Source organism: Lipotes vexillifer, unplaced genomic scaffold, assembly GCF_000442215.2.
Source record: "Lipotes vexillifer unplaced genomic scaffold, Lipotes_vexillifer_v1.1 scaffold892, whole genome shotgun sequence".
Classification (NCBI taxonomy): Eukaryota; Metazoa; Chordata; class Mammalia; order Artiodactyla; family Lipotidae; genus Lipotes; species Lipotes vexillifer.
The window spans coordinates 549,235-572,397 of record NW_006786445.1 but is presented as its reverse complement, the minus strand read 5'-3'; the positions used below and the strand labels follow the sequence as shown (position 1 = coordinate 572,397).

General features: G+C 43.3%; 1 protein-coding gene across 1 annotated transcript in view; it reads left to right on the top strand.

Annotated features, from left to right (window-relative positions):
* SERGEF (secretion regulating guanine nucleotide exchange factor) overlaps positions 1-23,163 on the top strand; it is a 222,741-nt gene that overhangs the window by 136,295 nt on the left and 63,283 nt on the right. Inside the window, exon 10 of the mRNA XM_007458786.1 lies at positions 671-707. Within this exon, the coding sequence (XP_007458848.1) occupies positions 671-707 (37 nt within the window). The remainder of the gene's footprint in view (positions 1-670; positions 708-23,163) is intronic.

The window sequence follows — 23,163 nt, the reverse complement described above, 5'->3', positions numbered from 1 at the left end:
AACAGCAAGAGTCTCTGGATGCTTTGAAATTTTAAAGGATGAGTAGAAGTTTTTTAGGTAGGCAGTTGAGGAGAGGGCATTCCCGGCAGAGAAACAGCATGTGCAAAGGCCTGGAGGTGTTGGGAGAACATGTTGTGTTCAGAGAACTGCAGGTGGTTTGTGTGGCTGGAAGGTGAAAGGGAGAGTGAGCAGATGAGGAAAAGTCAAGAATTTTTCCTCAAGCAAGTCTGTTTCCACTGAATTCTTTGCTCATTTTATCAGTCCAGATGAGAGTGATGGATTTTTAGCTCAGTTTTCCAAAACTGTCATTTGTATTCCCTTATATTTCCATTTTTATAGTAACACGTGTCCATTATAGAAAGTTTGAAAAATACAAAAACGTAGAAAGAAGAAAGAATTTTAAAAAATCGCTCATGGTCTCTGCCTAAAAACAAATACTTTAACACCTTGATGTATTTCCATTCAACGTTTTTTTGTTTTTTCACTTTTTCTTTTTATGTAGTCATGAGTGTATCGTAACTATAGTCTTTTGTATGTGGTGCCCTTCTACTTACTTCCTAAAATTTGCCAAAAAATAGATGTTATTATCATTAAAATATAACTGATCATAAAATATAATGGCTGAAATATATTTTTTGTTTATTGTAACTTATTTTCTTTCTCTTTACAGGTCTCCTGTGGCTCAGAGCATAATCTGGCAGTGATTGGTAAGTAATCAGTATACTGATAACTGTGTTTATTCTGAAACTCATGGGCAGAATTGGAGGACTTTTGGTTAACCAAAGGCCAGGGTGCATGCGTGTGTGTATGTTGGGGAAGAGTCTGGGAAATGGAAGCCTTTGTCGATCAAGGCTTTCCCAGAAGCCCTTTTTCTAAAAATTTCTATTCAGAAAGGTGCCTGAGCTGGCCTCCCTGCCTCAGGAAGTGGCATTTGGGAATATTAAAGATCTTACAGGCTGGGGGCATCCTGTGTAGAAAGCCAGACATAAAAGGGGAAGAGGATTGGGCTGCTCCTGGTTTTTGAATAAATCCTTTGCACCGAGTTCTTTCCTCTTGCTTGGCTCTTTCTTTGGAGATGGGGTTTCTGCTCACTGCCCTCGCTGCCATGTGTTTCATGTCGCTCTGGAACTCCCAAGCCTCTGATAAATTGAGGCTTCCTCTTATTGACTCTGAATAACCAAGGTTCACTGTTTTTATAATCAGGCCTGTGCATAGTTCCTTCAAGAAGCCTTCTCATTACTTCCAAACGTAGACTCAGTCGGTACAATAGACAGTGTAGGGCCCAACTACTTGAGTCCAGTGCAGGCTTCTGCTTACTAGCTGTATGAACTCAGGTAGTCGGGCCACACACAGACAAGGTGATTAGCCCTCCATGCCTCATTTTTCTCACTTTTAAAATTGGGAGGGCAGTGGCATCTTCCTCATAGGGTTGTTGCAGTTGTTGTGAGGGTTAAAGGAGTTGATACACGTAAAGCGCTTAGAAGAGCACTTAGCTCCTGGTAAGGGTTTTAGAAGTGTTCGTTGCTATTTTCTGATAATCATTAGTTCAAATAATTGCCCGCCTCAGGGCTTTAGGTCTCCCATCTGTGATAGGGAGGGGTAAAAACAGGAAACCAAGGTTCTCTCCAGCCCCGACATTTTAGGACTCTGTTACAGCCCCGTCACTGTCTGCCTTGAGTAGGTGATGTCTGTCCTGTGTACTTCCCTCTCCCAGCCTCTCAGCTTCTGAGGGGCGAGGCCCCTGTGTTTTTCTTTTGTTTCCTGCTTATATGCAGCACCCAGAGCAGTGCCTGGCCCTCAACGGAGACTGAAGCACTGTTTTCTGAATTAAGCTAGACTGGCTCGCTCAGCTGCCTGGGTTGGCAGCAGTTTGAAGCACTACTTTTCAGGCCCGAATGTGATGTGCAAGGAGGCGGAACCAAGGACAGTAGAGGAGGTAGGCTGACAGCCAGCAGAGGGGGTGGGGAGTAAAAAGCACTGGAGTCAGAGAGGGAGTGAGAAAATGTAACAGCAAACCTGCATGCTTTACAACACCAGATATGTTATACCGGAACTACTCCAGCCTGGGTGTAATTAAGACAAGCTAATCAAAGAATCAGAGGCGGTGCCTAGGATGTTGCTGCTGCTGTCACTGGACTAGGAGAGAGGTTGGCACAAACAATAAGATTGCAGGGAATCTAAATACATGAAAGAACAAAATCAAGTTGAAGGAGGAGGCCAGAGCCAGCAGGGTGGCAGGCTGAGCCAACAGGCAGCCTAGGGCTGTAGAAAGAGCATAGACTCTGCAGGCAGACAGCCTTGGTTTAAACCAGCTCCATCTCTGTGTGAGCTTCCATGTTTTCCCCTTATCTATGTAATGGGGATAATTCCACCTTGCAGGATTGTTGTTGTGAGGATTAGAGGAGATAATGCGTGTGAAACACCTGTTACTATATAGGGGATGTGTAAGAAATTAATTCATAATTCCATTTCTTTTTCATTTCTCTTGGTCTGGGTGAGGAGAAGGGAGAGTCACTTGTTAGTGTAACTGTTCCAGTGAAGTAATTCTTGGTTGGGAGAGAGAAATGATAACATTCTGGAGAGGTGTGTCTAGCGTTACTACCCAAGTGAGGAAGGCGGCAGAGGCGGTGGGAGAGCAGGGCGTGGCGTGCTGATGAACTCCTCGAGGGCAGACCTCTTATTTTCTGTTTTGTCCCCAATGCCTGGGGCCTGGCTCACAATCTGCTGAATGAATGGTTCCAGAGTCAGGAAAGGTGGGCCTAGTCACGAGACTCTGGACATGTCCACCTGCCTGCCTGTGAGCCGGGATCAGAGGCTCCCTGACACCTGGGGGAGGGGGCCCTCAGTGGGTGCCCTGCAGGGTGCAAGCTGTATAGCAGGAAGCGGTGAGAAGCCTCCTGTTAGCCTGGCAAGAGGCCAGCAAGAGGGCGACAAGCTGGAGGAGGAGAGTTCCCGCCGCTGCAAGCCTGGCTCTCACAGCCGGCTGCCCGCTGCCGCCTCCTGCCCTTGCCTACTTTAGGTGGATTTCCCTGCCTTCAGTCTCATCCCCGAGATGCAGGCCCTCAGTGCCCGGTGCTGGGTCACGCACGTGACAGGCACAAAATGGTTGTAGAATAGACTGGAACAGAATATAGAGAAGCCAAACTGCTCAAAAGTAGAGGTGGCCTTAATATCTAATGAATGCACAGCAGACAGATCAAACTGGAAGGGAGGGGAAAGAGATGGGTGAAAGGATATAATTCAGGACCTACTCTGTCTAAGAATGGACACAACTCCACAAAGTGTTTTTGTGGTACCCACTTCATAAGGAAGAAAACTGAGACTCAGAGGTTAAACAAGTTGCCCGGGGATAAGTGCCAGTAAATGGTAGAGCTGTGTGCCTGACTGCTAAGAATGCTCCTTCGACTCTGTCATATCCTTGGGGCGGCAGGATGCAGAGTGGTTAAGAAGAGCACAGGCACTGGGATCATATCGCCTGGATTCAAATCCTGGCTCCTCCACTTATGAGCCATATAACCCTGTATAAATGGCTTAACCTCTTGATTAATTAATGGCTTAACCTCTTGATTGCCTCATCTGGAAGATCATATTATTGACCTTATAGGGTTGTTATATAAAGTGCTAACAGTGCCTGACACAAAAGTAGGCTCGGTGAATGTTAGCTGGTGTTGGTGTCATTGTTATATGTTAAGAATATAATTTAAGGAAGTAACTGTAAGATGACTGTAAGAAGGCTGAGGCTCAGGGTGGGAGTCTCAGAAGCTGGAGAGAGAAGTGTCTCCCCCACCTAGAATGTCAGGGTCCAGGGCAGGACCTCAGCATAGCTGCAGAACGGATTTGTAAACTGGAGCCTGGGTACCCCGATCTGGGGGATCTGGAAATCCCAGCAGCCCTGGAAACAGTGCCAGCCCAGATTTGCTCCAGGTCAGGATTCTGCTATCCACTGTTCCAGGCAGGGACTCAGGACCTGCATGTTCCAGCCTGAGGGAAGCCCCCCAGCAGCCACATTTCAGGCTTCTTAGGAAATCAGAATAATTCGACTTTGATATTTCATTGCTTCCAGGTTTCTTTTTCCCCCCTTCTTTTGCAATTTGGTTTGCTTCTTTTCTTAGTTTTCCAATTTTCAAGTTTCTCTTGACCTGTTCTATGTTTGCTGCCAGGTCACTCTTCCTCAGTGAGCCTGATTCCTCATCTGTAAAACCAACATCACTACCCACCCCTAAAAGTTGTTTCTCCAAATGGCATAGGTATGTCGGTTGCCTGTGCAGTGCCTGCTACAGAATAGGTGCTCAGCGGGTGAACTTGGCAGGTTCATGAGTTCATTTGCTTGCTTCCTCCCTTCCTTCCTTTTCACCCAGGATTTCCCTCCACATCTGACGAAGCTGGCTGGCTCCCATTTGTGGGCATAAGCGAAGTCAGCAGAGGTGAGATGAGGACATGTGACCACCACTTGCTCAGAAGATCCCTGCCTGCCAGGGGCAGGCTCCCCAGGCCCAGCTCTGTCTTCGGGGCCCTCATTTCCATGTCTGGTTGAATTGGCTCCAGCTGTTTTGCTTCCCCCCAGGAGCAGCTTATTTTGGCTTGAACGGGCGATCTGTTTGCCTTCTCTCCTGATTTTCGGTTGTTCAGCCTTCCCTTCCTGCAGAGAAAAAAGAGCTGACCACATTTCCTTTCTTCCGCTCCACGCAGACCCTTGGAAGGGATTTTATTGGTGGCCTTTTCCTGGAGCACTCACGCTTGCCAGACGGGCATTGTTAAAGGGTTAGATATTTGGCAGCAAAGTGTAGAGTGTCCTCCTCCAAGCAAAAGCATCTCTTTTACCAAATTGGAGCTATAATCTATGCAAGGATCTTTTATTTTTAATTTTTTTCATTTCACTGATGACTTCCGATTGTTGAACCTTTGTACCTTTGTAATATGTGTGGTGGAACAACTGACCTTGCATGGCCTGAGACCCATCAAATGGGGTCATGTGAGGATTTAATAGCGAGAACTAATTTATTTTGACACTGGCTATAGCCCTGAGAGGCAATACCTCCAAACCCAGGGCCTTGTAGAGAGCTTAGAGGCAAGGACAGACTTGTACGGTCCTATGCACAGTAGGATGGGCAGAGCGTAAATGCTTTACTTATATTGTCCCATTTAATCCTCATACCACATTGATGCACTGTTTTTAACCCCATTTTCTAGATGGGGGAAGCCGAAGCTTAGGCTGACCAGTTTGCCCTGCCAGGTCATCTGATCAGGAGGAATCTGTGTGTCGGGTCTTTAACCCAGGCCTCTATCTCCAGAGCCTGTGGTCTTCTGCCTGCTGCTGCCTTCCTGCAGACTGTGACTGTCTGGCCTGTTTTTAAGGCCACCAGATAAGATTATTTCATCTCTTCATTTCAATATTTAGCTCCCCTTCATGTTGGCAAGTTCTTTTGTATATGTAGATTATATGTAATCTGGTTCAGATTAAGCAGTTCTCGGCATAATAAACAGATAAAATCGAGACATTGATGACATTGTGTTGTCATCACACTTCCCTCTCTACCTTCTGAGATTCCCACCCCTTTTAGGATTCTTCTTCCCCCTTCCATTGTCCCTTCTCTTTAAAAAATTTTTTACTTATTTAATTTTTGAGTAATACATGTACATTATTTGAAACTTAAAAAGCACAAAAAGATTTCAAATGAAAAATTTCCCTCCTGCTTTATCTCCCATCTATCCAGAGTGCCAAAACCCTTCTACCACATGTGCAGCTAATGCCTATTATTAGTTTCTTCTGTATCTTTCTAGTTTCTTTTTGCAAATATAAGTGAATACTAAGATATATTTTTATCCCCCTTTTTACGTAAATTGTAGTATACTTTACATGCTTTTTAGTGTCTGATTTTTTTTCTTTCAACAATTGATCTGGGAGATCTTTCCATATCAGTATAAAAGCCTTTCTAGTTCGTTATTACAACTACATAATGTTCCAGTGTACCTATATACTGTGATTTATTTAATCAGTGCCCTGTTGATGGACATTTAGGTGATTTCCTATCTTTTGTTTATTACAAGTAATGATGTGGTGAATTACCTTGTATATATGTTATTTCATATGTGGGTGAGTGTAGCTGTAGGATAAATTCCTAGAAGTAAAATTACTGTATCAAAGAGAAAGTGTATTTGTTATTTTGCAAGATACTACAAAAATTGGCTTCCACAGGAATGATACCATTTTCCACTCCCACCAGCAGTGTAGAAGAGTGCCTGTTTCTGCAGCCTCCCTAATAGTAGTGTGTTAGGAAACTTTTGGATTTTTGCCAATTTAATAGGTGAAAAACTAGTCAGGGTGGTTTTGGTTTATTTTACTTTTTAAATTGAAGTACAGTGTGTATATATATATAGAGAGAGAGGGGGGGGGAGGGAGAGAGGGAGAGAGAGAGACAGGGAGGAAGAGAGAGAGAGAGAGAGGGAGGGGGAGAGAGAGAGGGTGGGGGGAGAGAGGGTAAAGTGCACAAATCTTAAGGGTTCAATCTGATGAGTTTTTATGTATGTATATACTTAAACCACCACCCAGCACAAGATACAGACCATTTCCAGCAGCCATCCCAGAAGCCTACCTCATGCTCCTTCTCAGTCAGTACCACACCCCCAGAGGTAACCACTATTTTGACTTCTGTCTCCAGAGATGAGTTCTTGCCTGTTCTTGAGCTTCATACAAACGATGTCATATAGTGTGAACTCTTTTGTGTGGCTTTTTTTGTTCAACATATTGTGTCCATAAGAATCATCCATTCTCTATGTAGCAGTAGTTCTTTTTTATTGATCAGTAATATTCCTCTTATGAATATACTACAACTTATTTATCCATTTAACTGTTGAAGAGCATTTGAGTTGTTTCCAGTTTGAAGATTGTGAATAAAGCTGCTATGAACATTCTTATACATGCCTTTTGGTGAACATATACATTTATTTCTCTTGAGTACATAACTAAGAGTAGGATTTCTATGTTACTAGGTCATATGTATAGCATTAACAGATTCTGCTCAACAGTTTTACAAAGTAGTTGTACCAATTTATACTCTTACCAGCAACATATGAGAGTTCTAATTGTGCCATATCCTTGCTAGGTATTTTTAATCTTATTGATTTAGGCCATTCTCCTGAGTGTGTAGTATGGAGTCTTACTGTGATTTTAACTTGCATTTCTCTGGTAACCAGTGATGTGGAGCACCTTTTCATATGCTTATAGGCCACTTGGGTAACTTCTTTTGTCTAGTGCAAAGACTTTGCCCACTGTTTTAAAGTGGGTTTTGTCTGTTTTTCTTAATGATTTGTAGAGATCCTTTATCTTATGGATTCAAGTTCTTTGTTGGATTATATGTATTGTGAACATCTCCTAGGCAGTTGCTTACTCTTTTGCTCTTTTAATGATATCTTTTGATAAATAGATATTCTTAATTTAATTTAATTTTTTATTTTTTATTTTTTTTTGCGGTACGCAGGCCTCTCACTCTTGTGGCCTCTCCTGTTGCGGAGCACAGGCTCCGGACGCACCGGCTCAGCGGCCATGGCTCACGCGCCCAGCCGCTCCGCGGCATGTGGGATCCTTCCGGACCAGGGCATGAACCCATGCCTCCTGCATCGGCAGGCAGACTCTCAACCACTGCGCCACCAGGGAAGCCCTCCCTCTTTTTCTTGATGAGTCTGGCTAATGGTTTATCAATTTTTTTTAATCTCCTCAAAGAACCAGCTTTTAGTTTTATTGATCTTTTCTGTTGTTTTCTTTTTTTCTATTTCATTTATTTCTGCTCTGATCTTTATGATTTCTCTCCTTCTGCTAACTTTGGGTTTTGTTTGTTCTTCTTTCTCTAGTTCCTTTAGGTATAAGGTTGGATTGTTTATTTGAGATTTTTCTTGTTTCTTAAGGTAGGCTTGTATAGCTATAAACTTCCCTCTTAGAACTGCTTTTGCTGCATCGCTTAGGTTTTGGATCATCATGTTTTCATTGCCATTTGTCTCTAGGTATTTTTTTATTTCCTCTTTGATTTCTTCAGTGATCTCTTGGTTATTTAGTAATGTAGTGTTTAGCCTCCATGTGTTTGTGTTTTTTATGTTTTTTCCCCTGTAATTCATTTCTAATCTCATAGTGTTGTGGTCAGAAAAGATGCTTGATATGATTTCAATTTTCTTAAATTTACTGAGGCTTGATTTGTGACCCAAGATGTGATCTATCCTGGAGAATGTTCCGTGCGCACTTGAGAAGAAAGTGTAATCTGCTGTTTTTGGATGGAACGTCCTATAAATATCAATTAAGTCTATCTGGTCTGTTGTGTCATTTAAAGCTTCTGTTTCCTTATTTATTTTCATTTTGGATGATCTGTCCATTGGTGTAAGTGAGGTGTTAAAGTCCCCCACTATTATTGTGTTACTGTCAATTTCCTCTTTTATAGCTGTTAGCAGTTGCCTTATGTATTGAGGTGCTCCTATGTTGGGTGCATATATATTTATAATTGTTATATCTTCTTCTTGGATTGATCCCTTGATCATTATGTAGTGTCCTTCCTTGTCTCTTGTAACTTTCTTTATTTTAAAGTCTAGTTTATCTGATACGAGTATTGCTACTCCAGCTTTGTTTTGATTGCCAGTTGCATGGAATATCTTTTTCCATCCCCTCACTTTCAGTCTTTATGTGTCCCTAGGTCTGAAGTGGGTCTCTTGTAGACAGCATATATATGGGTCTTGTTTTTGTATCCATTCAGCCAGTCTGTGTCTTTTGGTTGGAGCATTTAATCCATTCACGTTTAAGGTAATTATCGATATGTATGTTTCTATGACCATTTTCTTAATTGTTTTGGGTTTGTTTTTGTAGGTCCTTTTCTTCTCTCGTGTTTCCCACTTAGAGAAGTTCCTTTAGCATTTGTTGTAGAGCTGGTTTGGTGGTGCTGAATTCTCTTAGCTTTTGATTGTCTGTAAAGCTTTTGATTTCTCCATCCAGTCTGAATGAGATCCTTGCCAGGTAGAGTAATCTTGGTTGTAGGTTCTTCCCTTTCATCACTTTAAGTATATCATCATGCCACTCCCTTCTGGCTTATAGAGTTTCTGCTGAGAAATCAGCTGTTAACTTTATGGGAGTTCCCTTGTATGCTATTTGTCGTTTTCCTCTTGCTGCTTTCAATAATTTTTCTTTGTCTTTAATTTTTGCCAATTTGATTACTATGTGTCTTGGCGCGTTTTTCCTTGGGTTTATTCTGTATGGGACTCGCTGTGCTTCCTGGACTTGGGTGGCTATTTCCTTTCCCATGTTAGGGAATTTTTCACCTAGTCTCTTCAAATATTTTCTCGGGTTCTTTCTCTGTCTCTTCTCCTTCTGGGACCCCTATAATGCGAATGTTGTTGTGTATAATGTTGTCCCAGAGGTCTCTTAGGCTGTCTTCATTTCTTTTCATTCTTTTTTCTTTATTCTGTTCTGCAGCAGTGAATTCCACCATTCTGTCTTCCAGGTCACTTATCCGTTCTTCTGCCTCAGTTATTCTGCTGTTGATTCCTTCTAGTGTAGTTTTCATTTCAGTTATTGTATTGTTCATCTCTGTTTGTTTGTTCTTTAATTTTTCTAGGTCTTTGTTAAACATTTCTTGCATCTTCTCGATCTTTGCCTCCATTCTTTTTCCGAGGTGCTGGATCATCTTCACTATCATTATTCTGAATTCTTTTTCTGGAAGGTTGCCTATCTCCACTTCGTTTAGTTGTTTTTCTGGGGTTTTATCTTGTTCCTTCATCTGATACGTAGCCCTCTGCCTTTTCATCTTGTCTGTCTTTCTGTGAATGTGGTTCTTGTTCCACAGGCTGCAGTATTGTAGTTCTTCTTGCTTCTGCTGTCTGCCCTCTGGTGGATGAGGCCATATAAGAGGCTTGTGTAAGTGTCCTGATGGGAGGGACTGGTGGTGGGTAGAGCTGACTGTTGCTCTGGTGGGCAGAGCTCAGTAAACTTTAATCTGCTTGACTGTTGGTGGGTGGGGCTAGGTTCCCTCCCTGTTGGTTGTTTGGCCTGAGGCAACCCAACACTGGAGCCTACCAGGGCTCTTTGGTGGGGCTAATGACAGACTCTGGGAGGGCTCATGCCAAGGAGTACTTCCCAGAACTTCTGCTGCCAGTGTCCTTGGCCCCACAGTGAGCCACAGCCACCCCCCCAACTTCTGCAGGAGACCCTCCAACACTAGCAGGTAGGTCTGGTTCCATGTCCCCTGGGGTCACTGCTCCTTCCCCTGGGTCCTGATGCGTACACTACTTTGTGTGTGCCCTCCAAGAGTGCAGTCTCTGTTTCCCCCAGTCCTGTCAAAGTCTGGCAATCTAGTCCCACTAGGCTTCAAAGTCTGATTCTCTAGGAATTCCTCCTCCCGTTGCCGGACCCCCAGGTTGGGAAGCCTGACGTGGGGCTCAGAACCTTTACTCCATTGGGTGGACTTCTGTGGTATAAGTATTCTCCAGTCTGTGAGTCACCCACCCAGCAGTTATGGGATTTGATTTTACTGTGATTGCGCCCCTCCTTCCATCTCATTGTGGCTTCTCCTTTGTCTTTGGATGTGGGGTATCTTTTTTGGTGCGTTCCAGTGTCTTCCTGTCAATGATTGTCCAGCAGCTAGTTGTGATTCTGGTGTTCTCACAAGAGGGAGTGAGAGCACATCCTTCTACTCTGCCATCTTGGTTCCCAGTCCTAGATTTTTGCTTTTTGTTTTTGCTTTTGATGTTTTTATTTTGTCCTGTTTTTACCATGCAACTTTTTCTTTCACTGTAGATGAAATTTACCAGTCTTTCCCTTTATGGCTTCTGCATTTTGAGTTAGAGGATCCCTCCCCACTCCAGGGTATAAAGGACTTTCCTCATATTTTATTCTAGTACATTATGGTTTTATACTGTACAAGTAAATCTTTGATCCATTTGGAATTTATCCTGATATACAATGTCAGGTATGGATTCAACTTCATTATTTTTCCAGATAGCTATTCAAAGTCTCAACACTATTTATTGAATTCACTTTTTTTGGCTGCCTTCCTGAGTCCTGTCACTACCAGAGTAGCCCTAAGGCATAGAGAGAAGCAATGACTTAACCCAAGACTGCCCAGCTAGTCAGTGGCAGAGCTGGGGCCAGCTCATGTTGCTTAGACAGGGCTTGTGGTTGGTTCTCAAGGAGCTTTCCTAAGTGGTTGTGATCTCCCGGGCTGTTTGCCACGTGTAGAGGGACTGCAAAGGCAGAGCAGTGTCTTTTAAGTCATTCCCTAGGTTCTGAGTGCTCTGTCCCAGGTCCTGCTTCTCTCAGCTGCGGAGGTGATATACTTGTTGCCATTATCACACTGCTTGAGACACCGTATTTTCTTCTTTGCCAGGCCAGAATGTGATCAGATCTTTCACATTCAGGAGAGATGTTTCACAATTAATACAGAGATATTTTTACAGACCATTGGTTATCATTCAGGTTACATTGCTATTGAGTCATTTGTTTTCAGGGCGTAGCCTCACATCACAAAAAGTGCCTTCTTAGCTCTCAGTATAGTTTTTCACTATTACTCCTAAAGAAGCAATGTTTGTGTCACTCCACAGTAGTCATTCTACATGAGACCACAGGTGAGGGTGCCAGGCTGTCAAGGAGGCTCACATAACTTACTAAGTTACTCTCTCATGCCACCCTTTTTGGGCACGAGGTTAACCACCATGTTTTGGCATAATGCTCTGGTCCTTTTGGAGTTACTTACAGTAGCAAAAACTGTAATTGTGACTCAGTGCACTGGTTTACAAATACTCAAGAAGCTTCGGGCCTTGCAAAGGTAAATCTAACTAAGGTGAGCTCAAAGTAAAAAAGTACGAAGAGTTAGAGCAAGACAGAGACAGCCTTCTGCAGTGCGAGGGCTGAGCTCTGCTCCCAGCTCTGTCTGCCACTAACTCTCTGTGTGATCCTGGGCAGGCCCCCTCCCTCTCCAGGCCTTAGGATCCCCATCTGGGAAATAGTTCTAAAGTCTCCTCCATCACTCAAAGTCTGTCCTCATGTGCACAAACTCTGTTGTACATCTTAATAGACCTGTACTGTCTACACTTGCCTTGCATGCAGTAGGTGCTTTGTATGTTTGTTAAAAGCTGAATGAATGTTACATGCAGTATTTTCCTTATTCCCTCCCATCAGCTTGCTAGTGACTGATAATGTGCCCTGTAGCATTCTGGGTGCCGAGAAGGAATACAGCAAATGGTCTTACCTTATGGAACTCACATTTAATGGGAAAGAGACTTAAGCCTGGCACGTGATATGTGCTTAATAAATACTGAATGAACAGATGAGTGAGTGCAAAGCAGAAGGTGACAAGAATTAGAAGAACGAGTGAAGAGGAAGGAATGTTTAATTTTGGAAATCCTCATGGCAGAGGGGGTTCCTGAGCGGAGGAAGGGTAAAGAGCGTTCTGTGCCGAGGGGTCAACATGAGCAAAGGGAAGGAAGCCTTTAAAGTGTGAATCATGGTTGAGAGACAAGTGGTCAGCCAGCAAGACAGCGGAGGGTCAGCTAAGGCCGTCTCCGGTAGCATTGACTTTACTGTATATACAGTGTGGTGCCATTAAGGGTTATTTAGGAAGACACTCAAAAGTTGACGATTGCAGCAGTGGATTTTTTTTTTTTTTAAGATAATACCTTTTTACAGAGTAAAAGAGAACTGACAGTAGTAGGTACCTACTAAGTATGGGCATCACTCTGAGCATTTTGCATATATCATTTCATTAGGTCATCACCATGCAAGGTAGAAAGTAGATGGGTTTTCCAGATGGGAAAATGGAGACTCAAAGAGGTGAAGCCCTGGATTCAGACTGACATCTGCTGACTCTGAGGTCTGCATTTTCCCCCTCAAGTGCTCCCTGCAGAGGTCAGGCTTTGGCTTAATTAGCATATCAAGCAGCATCTATTATACTAAGCTTATAGCATGCACGTGACTTCTTCGGAAGACCGGAAAAAGCAATAGTAACTGATAGTACAATACTTGTCTGGAGGGGCAGAGGCCAGCCTGTATCCCAGTCTATCCTCAGAGCCTAGCACCTAGGGGACCATGTGCAGTGTGGGGCAGCTTTAACAATGGCCAAGCAGTCAGGCCCATGAGCCTGCTCTGTCCTTCCTTAGACAGGAGCAAGCTTCCTGAGTCTGAGTGGCACCCTGGTATCTCCCTATGAACGCCCAGACTCTCAGTGTTGCCTCAGTATAGCACCTACAGGCCTCAGCTTGCACCAGGACCCCTAAATACCACCTACCCAGTGGCTGTCCCTGTTGCCTCTCGTCTCTGTGGAATCCCCTATTCCTCCTGGGTGCACCTAAGCCCTTAAATGCAGAACAGCTGTGACATTCATTCCAAAGTACTCTCCCTAGGCAAGGCTTCAGCAGCATTCTGTTTGCCCCTTTGATTATTCACAGATTTAGTCACTCATTAAGAAGCTGCACCATGTAATAGAAAGAGTCCTGGGCCAGGGGACCTGAGTACCAGATTAGCTGCTGTCACCTTGGGCAGGCACTTTCCTTCTCTGGGCGCGCTTTTCTTTATGGATAAAATAAAAGAAATCTGTAAGATAATCTTCAAGGTCTCTTCCAGCTCTGACACTTTCTGAGACAGTGTCTTGTTCATAAAATTCATAAACTCACACCTTCACCCTAACATGGGGTTAGGGAATACTTCTAAGAGAAGACATGATGTTTGAGGTGGGTCTTAAAGGATGAGCAGGAGAAGAGAAAGACATTCCAGGGAAGGGGATCAACATGGACAAAAGCATGCAGATGACATGGCAAATTGCGGGAAAAGAGGGGATTGGGAGGGGAACAAAGCAGTGGGAAACAAGGCTGTGGGGATGCCTGAAGCCTGAGGAGACAGGACTTCATCCTCTGTGGTAACAAGGAGCAGGAAAGGTCTTAAAGCAGAGGAATGACCTGATCTGATCTGTTTTCAGAAGCAAATAGCTGGTCAACAAAGGAATCTTGGAGGAATGGCAGGGGGTTTGATTTTGTGGCTTTGTAAGATAACTAATTCGATAAGTTTGTGGTTTTCAGCTTGAGGCAAGAAGATGCTGCTGCCCTTTTGGCCTCAGCACACTGGATGTCTGATTGTTACCACTAGGCATTGTGGCTCCTGAATCCCCATCAGACTTCTTGGCTCGGACTCTGCCCCATACTAGTTGCAACTCCAGTTCCACCCCAAGGCCAGTCCCTCCCTCTTCCCGTCAGGAAGCTGTGCAGTGTGACTCTAGTGTGGCATGCATGCATATGCCAGTAGCCTCTTATGTGGCCTTTGTGCTTTGTCAGTTTTTTGAACCTGTTCACTTTATTCAGGCAGCGATTCTTAAATAAATTCTGCACATGAAGAGAATTTACTGTGATCAGTTGGGAACTGCCTTGCAGAAATTTTCAGCAAATGGCATTATATAGCAAGAAGACAAAAAATAAAAAACCCACAAGTAAAATGATAGGGACTCTTGGACAGATGCTTTTTAAAAATTTAATTTTGCCAAATGGAATGGATGGCCAAAGGCTTATAGGCTTCTACTATGGGAGGGGACTGCCTTTCTGAGGGAGGGGAGCAGAATTTTAGCTGATCTAATGTAAGAAGAGGCATAGGGTCCTAGAATCACAGAATTTGAAGGTGGAGGGGACTTCAGAAATGACCTAATCCCCACAGAAGAGGAAATGAAGGCCTAAGTGAAGAAATGATTTGCCCAGAGTCACACAGCAAGTCAGAGGCTGAGCCCAGGATGCCAGCCCCCAGGTCCTGACTCTAGCTGGCACCACCGCACCTCTTTGGAGACAGAGCATCAGCAACTTCTGAGGTGAGCTCCAAGGCTCCCACCCTTGTCACGCTGACCTGGCAGCCATGGCCTCAGGAGCCCTTGACTGGGCTCACTTCTGGGTATTTTCCGCTACACATCCACACCGGAGGTACCATATCCTCCATTTCCCTCTGCTGCAGCAGCTCACAGGTTTTTAGCAAATTCAGCCTGGTAATAGACAGAAATTAGACCTATTTCCTTTTATTTCTTAAATTTTGATCCTCTCCCAGGGGTTGCTATATCCCGGTTTAGAGGAAACATATTTTCTTCCCAAAACCAGGCCTAACTTCTAGGAAGGGGGCTGAAACATTTCATAGCTAAGGTCTATTTTGATTAGTTTTGGGGGTTGCTATATGAACTCAGTTGTACTTAGAAAAAAAAAAAAGGTAAAGATTTCAATAATTCAGCTTTGGGGGGGAAGGTAAGGAGAAATAAGGGCCTAGGAAGCCAACAGAGGAGATTATCAACTCTCAAATAATCTTTAGGGACCATGATAACAGTAATAGTTGACATTATTGGTCCTTACCATGAACCATATGCAGTTTTACACAATATTAATTTATTCTTTACATCAGCCATAAAGTAGGTACTGCTATTATACCTGTTGCACAGATAGAGGAACTAAGGCACAGAGAGGTTAAATAACTCAAGGAGAAGAACATTGTCCTGGGTGCTCTACAGTGTAAGGGTCTGGGTATCCAAAGTGGTGGATTCAGAATTAGGGAGTGATATTCTCCCAAATTATCAATAAATTGATAAGAGGTGAAAAGGGATCTCTTATGGCTGCCAAAAAGCTCCAGCCTCAGCCTGTCCCCATGAAAGCAAAGAAGGAGAGTGTTCCACTTTCTATAATAAAGAAAACTGGGAGGGTTTATATATACAAAGGATGATAAGATCACAAGCTAAACGGGTGGAAATGTGAGCTGAAGTCAACAGAGTAACACTTAATTGGGCATAAATGTAAGAGAGGGTGTTGACTGCCTCGATGATTCCTGGTCAGCTGGCACTAGTGAGGCAAAGCCGGGGGAGGTGGCTGTGGCCGTGTTCTCAGAAGGGAGTGTTTGAAACTGTGATACCTTCCAAACGCAGGACTTCCCATACCCTAAGGAAGATTTCTTTTTAATCTGGCCCTTTAGACTATTCAGATGCTTTTGTTAATCTTCTGGGTTTTTTGTGACTTTAAGTAAGTAATATGCTTGCCCTTCAAGGGCTTTAATTGAACAACTATAAAAATAAAGATAATAATCTGGTCCCCCCCCGCTTCTTGCTTCATAAAGGCTTCCTGATGTTGTAAAATGTATAACTGATTAGAAAGGAAAAGTAATCATTTTGCATAAAAAGCAAGATAGACTATCATAGTTTTAATAAATATTGTTTTATTATAATTCTCAAATGAACTCAATGTGATTTAGTGGGGACACTAAGTCCATGACAGTTGCCTGACTGGGTTTCAGATCTCAGCCCTGGCATTTTCTAGCCGTGTTACCTTGAGTGAATTACAACCTTCCTGAGCCTGTTTTCCTATGTGGATAAAGAGAATGAGAATACTTAAAGCGTTATTATGACAATTAAGTAGGATAATATATGTAAAGGACCTGATACATGACACCAGAAGTACATAAAGATTTCTTTTTTTTGTTTTTGCGGTACATGGGCCTCTCACTGTTGCGGCCTCTGCCGTTGCGGAGCACAGGCTCCTGACGCACAGGCTCAGCGGCCATGGCTCACAGGCCTAGCCTCTCCGTGGCATGTGGGATCCTCCCGGACCAGGGCATGAACCCGCATCCCCTGCATCAGCAGGCGGACTCTCAACCACTGTGCCACCAGGGAAGCCCAGATTTCTTTTTTTTTTAATCAATGCTAAATATTATCCCTTTTTTAAAAATTAATTTTTATTGGAGTATAGTTGATTTACAGTGGTTTGTTAGTTTTGAAGATTTCTGTAACTCCACATCCTTGCCAAAACCGGGACTGATCCAGCTACTAATTTTTACTAGTCTAATAGGTTCTATTAAAATAAAGATTTTGTTTCAGAGACAGAAACACTCTGCCCAGGTTCAACCAGAGAAACAGACCCAGTAGGAGACATATGTTAAGAGATTTAATGCACAGAATCTACATGTACAACTGTGGAAGATGGCAAGTCTGAAATCCACAGGGCAGATCTTCAGGAAGGGCAGGCTGATGTTCCAGTCAATAAGCAGAACTTCCTCAGGGACACCCTGGTTCTCTTCTTAAGGACTTTCAACTGACTGGCTCAGGCTCACCCAGATTATCTAGAATTAATCTCCTTTACGTATCAATAAAATCAACTGATTATAGAGGTTATTCTATATTATTCATTATAGAGGTTAATCACAGCTACAAAATACCTTCACAGCAACACTTAGTGTTTGATTGAATAACTGGATACAGATTGACACAAAACTGACCATCACATAGTCCAACTTGTATTTTAAGAAAATCATTCTGGGGATGGGAGGAAGGCTGAGTTGAAGGAGAGAGAACCTGGAAGCAGAGAGACGAATAGAGAAACCAGAGCATTACCTTAAGGGTGATGAGTACCTGAATTAAGTAGTGGCAGCTGAGGTAGAAAGTCAGAAGCAACTTAAAAGGCCACGCTCAGCTTGTTGGGACTAAGTGACCTGGTATGAACAGGGCTGAGAACAGAAGAAGAATGGGCAGGATCAGGGGTGGTACCGAGTTTTCTGCTTGGTAGACTGGGTAGATGTGTTGCCATTGACCAAGACAGGACATACACAGAGAAGAAAGAGTAGGCTTTAGGGAAGGTGATGGATTTATTTTTTAACATAACAAAGTGTGAGATGCCTGTGGAACACCCAAATAGAAGGACCTGGTAGGAGATTGGCATGAAGACTTTTAGCTCTTTAGAGAGGTCAGAGAGTTTCTGTAAAGAGAGGTTAGTGAAGCAGATCTACTTAAGTAGTTTTTTCTTCATGTATATATGGATAATGTTTCTGCTAAGTGGCTTTGGTATAGGGTGTGTTGTGATGCCTTTGATAATGTTACATCAATGTAACCACTCTGTGTCTGTGATTATTCCTGCTGCTGCAGTAAGTTAGCCCAGAGCAGAGACTGCTTTCCTGGTCGACTTTTGCAGGGACCTACCCGTCTCACAAGACTTTCTCCCTAGCGGTCAAGACGCCATTGTGAGGGTTAGGTCCTTAGGAGGAGCCCATAACTATGAAAACTCTGTCTCCTGAGGAAAATCCAGGATGGAGTCACTAATTTCTGGGGAGTGATCTGAAAGCACGTATACAAAGCATGATTAATGACTACGTGCCAGCTCACAGCCCCCTAAAATAAGGCCAGCCCAGGCACACTGTCTGGGAAGAAGCACCCTCTGCTTTCCCAATTTCCAATCCTAGACCTCCTCTGAACAGGTCTGCAGATAATGGATGGGGGTTTTGTGTACTGGGAGGTATGGGAACATGGGGAAGAAGAAGGAATGAACATTCACTGAGCACCTTCTATGTGCCATGCAGTATGCTGGGCACCTTCGATTAAAATGGTGACAACTAACGCTCACCAAGATTTGCCTTGGTGCAAATGGCTTGTATGGTGCAAATGGCATGTATGGTTTATTTTCTTCTATTTAATTGTCACAACAACCATATAAGATGGGTACCGTTATGAACCACATTTTAGAAATGAGGAAATCAAGGCAGAGAGATGAAGTGACTTGCCCAGGGTCATACAATTGGTAGATATCTAAGGTGGGATTTGAAAAAATGTTCTGATTCTGTGCTGCCTCTCTTTGATACTGACACAGCCACTCTCCCCTCCCTGGTCCTGTCATTCAGGGGAGCAAGACTACAGGGTTCTTTCTCTAATAGTTCTTACAGGTTGGAGGAAGCACTGGATGGGGATTAGGACACACTTAGGTTCCTGTCCCAGCCTCTGTCTGACTTTGGACCTTAGACCTTAACCTTTTGTTAAGGTTCATCATCTATAAAATAGACATACTAACATCTGAGGATCAGATGAAGAAATTTCTAGGAAAGTGTTTTTGTAAACTTTGGGGGTTATTCTGTTGCATCTGTACCTACTGCCTTGCTTTTCAGAATATCCTCTTGCCTGTTATCTTCCCTAACCCTGACTCCTCTTATCCTTTCTTATGATTTATGACATTTTTATCACTTAAAAGTCTCTGATAATCGTGCCTTGAGGCAGGAGGCCACTAAAATTCTTATATAAATAGTTTCACCTCCCTGGACCAGCTGGAGGGGGCAGGGAGGTGTAGCAGATTTAGCAGCTGTTGAAGCTATAACCAAGTGAAGTCTTCTTGTCAGTCACAGGAGTGAATCATTCAAATGGCTGCTTTGCTGAGTCCTTCCCAGAGCCATAAGGCAAACTGGAGAGCAATGTTGCTTTCATCACTTACTAAGCCAAAAATGAAACTCAGCTTCTTACTTTGAAACGTAGCAGGCATATGTATTTGAAAGAGCATGGGTTCTGGAGCCAGCGTTGTCACCTACTAGCTAAGTGACCTTGGGCAAGTCATACTGCCCAACTGGGCCTCAATTTCCACATCTGTAAAATGGGATTGATAATACATGCCTCACAGGGTCATTGTACAGCTCAGATGAGACCATGGGTGTAAAGGGCCTAGTGTGTACCAAGTGCTCATTAGACTCTCAGTAATTCTTGCTGCCCTGAGTCTCTGAGCTGTGGGAATGAGCACCTTGGGGAGGTCGATTTAATGAGGGGTGAAACAATCTGGTTTCCAGAGTGCAAAGGCAGAGGACTCAGTAATAGACATTTGAATCACAGTTCTATTTTTAGTTCCATCCAGCCTAAGGTTTAAAAATGTGGCATCTTCACCAAGGGGGGAAGGTGGTAGGGAGGTGGTGGGATGAATTGGGAGATTGGGATTGACACATATACATTAATATGTATAAAATAGATAACTAATAAAATTTTTTTTTTTTAATGTGGTGTCTTCCTCGTGTGTCCCTTCCTCCTTTCTGTGTAAGCAGTGGAGGGTCCGGGTGAGGAGGGGATTGCCCAGCATCTCCTGCCTTGGCAATCCTGTCTTTCTCCTCACTGGAATCCAGCACGGTCACCTTGGTTACCATCAGCTTCAAGGGAATCCGTGCAAATGCTTGAACATGAGTGTTTTACTCTAGTCTTCAGTCTTCCAGTCTTTACTCTAGGTTCTCTCACCACCAAACTGGCCTTCAACTTAAAACTTTGGAGGAATTTCATCCATCACCCCTGCCCACGTTCACAGTGTGGCTGACTTCATGAATTTAGGGCACGCAGTAAATATTTTTCCAGCAGGTCTTGTTCTCCAGAGGCACACATGCCCCACAGAGCCCGCCAGCCTCAGAGCTCTGGAGAGCCTCCTAGAGCTCATGCGACGTAGAAAAGGAATGCAGACTACTGGGCACCCAGGAGGCACATAAGAATAATAATAATAGCAAATGTTATTTCATGTCTTCCTTGCAGCACTCCTCTGGTAGGCTGGAGTATGGTTTAGTGGCTAAGAGCACAGGGTTTCAAAGCAAAGAGAACAGGGTTTGAATCCTAACTCTGCAACTTAACACTGTGTGGCCTGGGGCAAATTACTGAAATCCTCTGAGTGTAGGTCTCCTTATCTGTCAGCTGGAGATAATAGTACTCATCCCACAGGGCTCTGAGGATGAGTGAAAGAATGCATGTAGAGCCTCAGCACAGGGCCAGGTACACAGTAAGCACGAAACACAAAGTAACTGTGGCATCAGTTTTATAGCAGAGGAAACAGCAGCCCGGGGAGGTTAACTCATTTGTCTAAGATAGGCATTATCCCTATTTTATGTAAAAGGAAACTGAGGCTGAGAGGTCAAGGATCTTGTCAAGGTTATACAACTAGTAAGCAGCAGAATCTGAACTTTAAACCAGGTCTCCTGATGTTTTACCAGAAGTCTCTGGAAAACTGGAATAGATACCCCAAACCAGTTTATAACTGGCCCCCTGGTGGTGGAGCTCCAGCCCAGCCTCCCTTCTGCTGAATCCCTCTCTCTAGACATGGGTGCTGGTGAAACGTGTGTGCGTGCACACACACGTTTGTATACAAATACATACATCTAAATGATGGAGCAGGAGAATGTCCTGGGAGACCATGATTCCCCAGAGTGCTCAAGGGATACAGTGTTTTGGTTAATGGATTTTCTCAGAGTATTAACCCCTTGGCTTCAGTTGTTGTTGAGGGTCATTTTGAAATGCATTGCAGCCATTCACTTTCTGATGCTAGAAGGGGCTGTCTAGTGAGCATAATTAAATCCTCCTTAAATGACAGAGAATCTTGGCAGAGTCTCCAGTCATCATTAGAATGACCAGTCGTGATGTTCAGGGCTCTAATAACAATCTGTACATCTGTCTGGGTCTCTTACACTCACTGTATCATTTAATCATGGCAACAGCCCTTTGTGTGTGTTGGGAGTGAGGAGCAGGATGGGGACATAATTATCCCCATCTCACATGTAAGAGACAGGACTCAGCATGAATGCCTTATTGGGGATCATATAGCTTAAGAGTAGCAGAGCTAGAACTGAAATGACATTTGCCAAGGTAGGGCAGTAAAGCAGAAAAAAAAATAGTTTTTGACTCAGACATACCTGGGTTTAAATCTCAGTTTTGACATTTACTAATGGTATTGACCTTGAGCAAATTACTCAATCTCTCAGGTCCCAATATCTCTCATCTGTAAAAACAGGGAGAATAATAGTTCCCTTGCTGAAATTATTTTAAGGTTATTCCAAGTATATATAATACACTGTAAAGCAGCTAGCATTGTGCCTGGTCAGAGTAGGCCCTTAGCACATGGAAACTTATTATTCTGTCTCCTAGTCCCGCGCTCTTTCTGTTTTACCAAGATGTCCACTACTGTGATGTGGAAGGTTCAGGGGAATGGACTCACCTGTCTTGAGCCCATCAAACTCTAAGAAGTGCCTTTCTGAAGTAAATATATTCTCATTAGCTTAAGGAGGGTGGGTTTTTTTTGTTTTATCTCTTAGAGCCTGAAACAGATTTTTATTCATAGGTAAACTTAAATAATTTTACATCAATACAAGAGGTGCTGCAAAGCAATAAAGTAAGTATTGTTAATGGATGTTACTGATAGTGAATGCTCATAGTCTGGAAATGCTTTTTGGATCAGGTAGGTCTGTCTTTAAAAATAAAAAATAAATATAAAATAATAATAAATAAAAATATGCATAGAATTTGAATAGGAGAACAGGAGACATTTCATGTAGGGTCAAAGGTATGAAGGTAAGACAGTGTAAGATATGCTTGACTAGAACAGAAACTGTAATGTAAGGGGAGCATACGTGATACGGTTGAGAAAAAAGGCTCATATATAGAGCTTCACATGTGCATGTAAACATACACATATTCCTTTCATCTCTTACCCATGTACATTGCTAACCTAAAGTCCTTAGTTGGAAGTGATCAGAGGCATTGGCCAAATAGATCTTACTGCACTCAGCCTTGATCTGTGGGAAGGCAATATGGTGTAGAAGAAAGAGCCCTGGACCAGGAGTTAGGAGATTCCAGGATTGCTCTTGGTTCCGCCCCCATCCAACAGTGTGACTTGGATGAGACATGTAAGCTCCCTGGGCCTTACTCCTCATTTATAAAAATGGGCCACTTTCAGAAAATCCTTTGGAACTATTTATCAGGAGCCTTGAAGATATCCATTCACTTTCATTTCTTAATTCATATCCTGAAACTGTCTCCTTAGGAAAGATCTTAAATATGGAAAGAGCTTTATGGTTAAAGATGTCGATCATAGTGTTTTATAATTATTACAATTAGAAGTTGCCTAAATATCCAACAATTGGGATTAGATAAATTTATGGCCCATCTGCTTGACTAAGTTGGTCACATAAAAATGAAAACAAAAAGGCATATGTGGGCTTCCCTGGTGGCGCAGTGCTTGAGAGTCCGCCTGCCGATGCAGGAGACGCGGGTTCGTGCCCCGTTTCGGGAGGATCCCACATGCCGCGGAGCGGCTGGGCCCGTGAGCCATGGCCACTGGGCCTGCGCGTCCGGAGCCTGTGCTCCGCAAATGGGAGAGGCCACGACAGTGAGAGGCCCGCATAACGCAAGGAAAAAAAAAAAAAAAAGGCATATGTTAAAAAAAAAACTGGGAAAATCATACTTCCCAATGTAGGCAACATTCTTGATGTCCTCTGGGATTCTTCACAATCTGGCTCTAGCCATTCACACCAGCATCCCTGTGCCACCGCTATTTACCATATATGACGACCTTACTGTGGTGACCTTAGGACATTTTCCTAACAAACGCCTTTCTCTTTGTATGCTTTTTTTTTTTTTTTTTTTT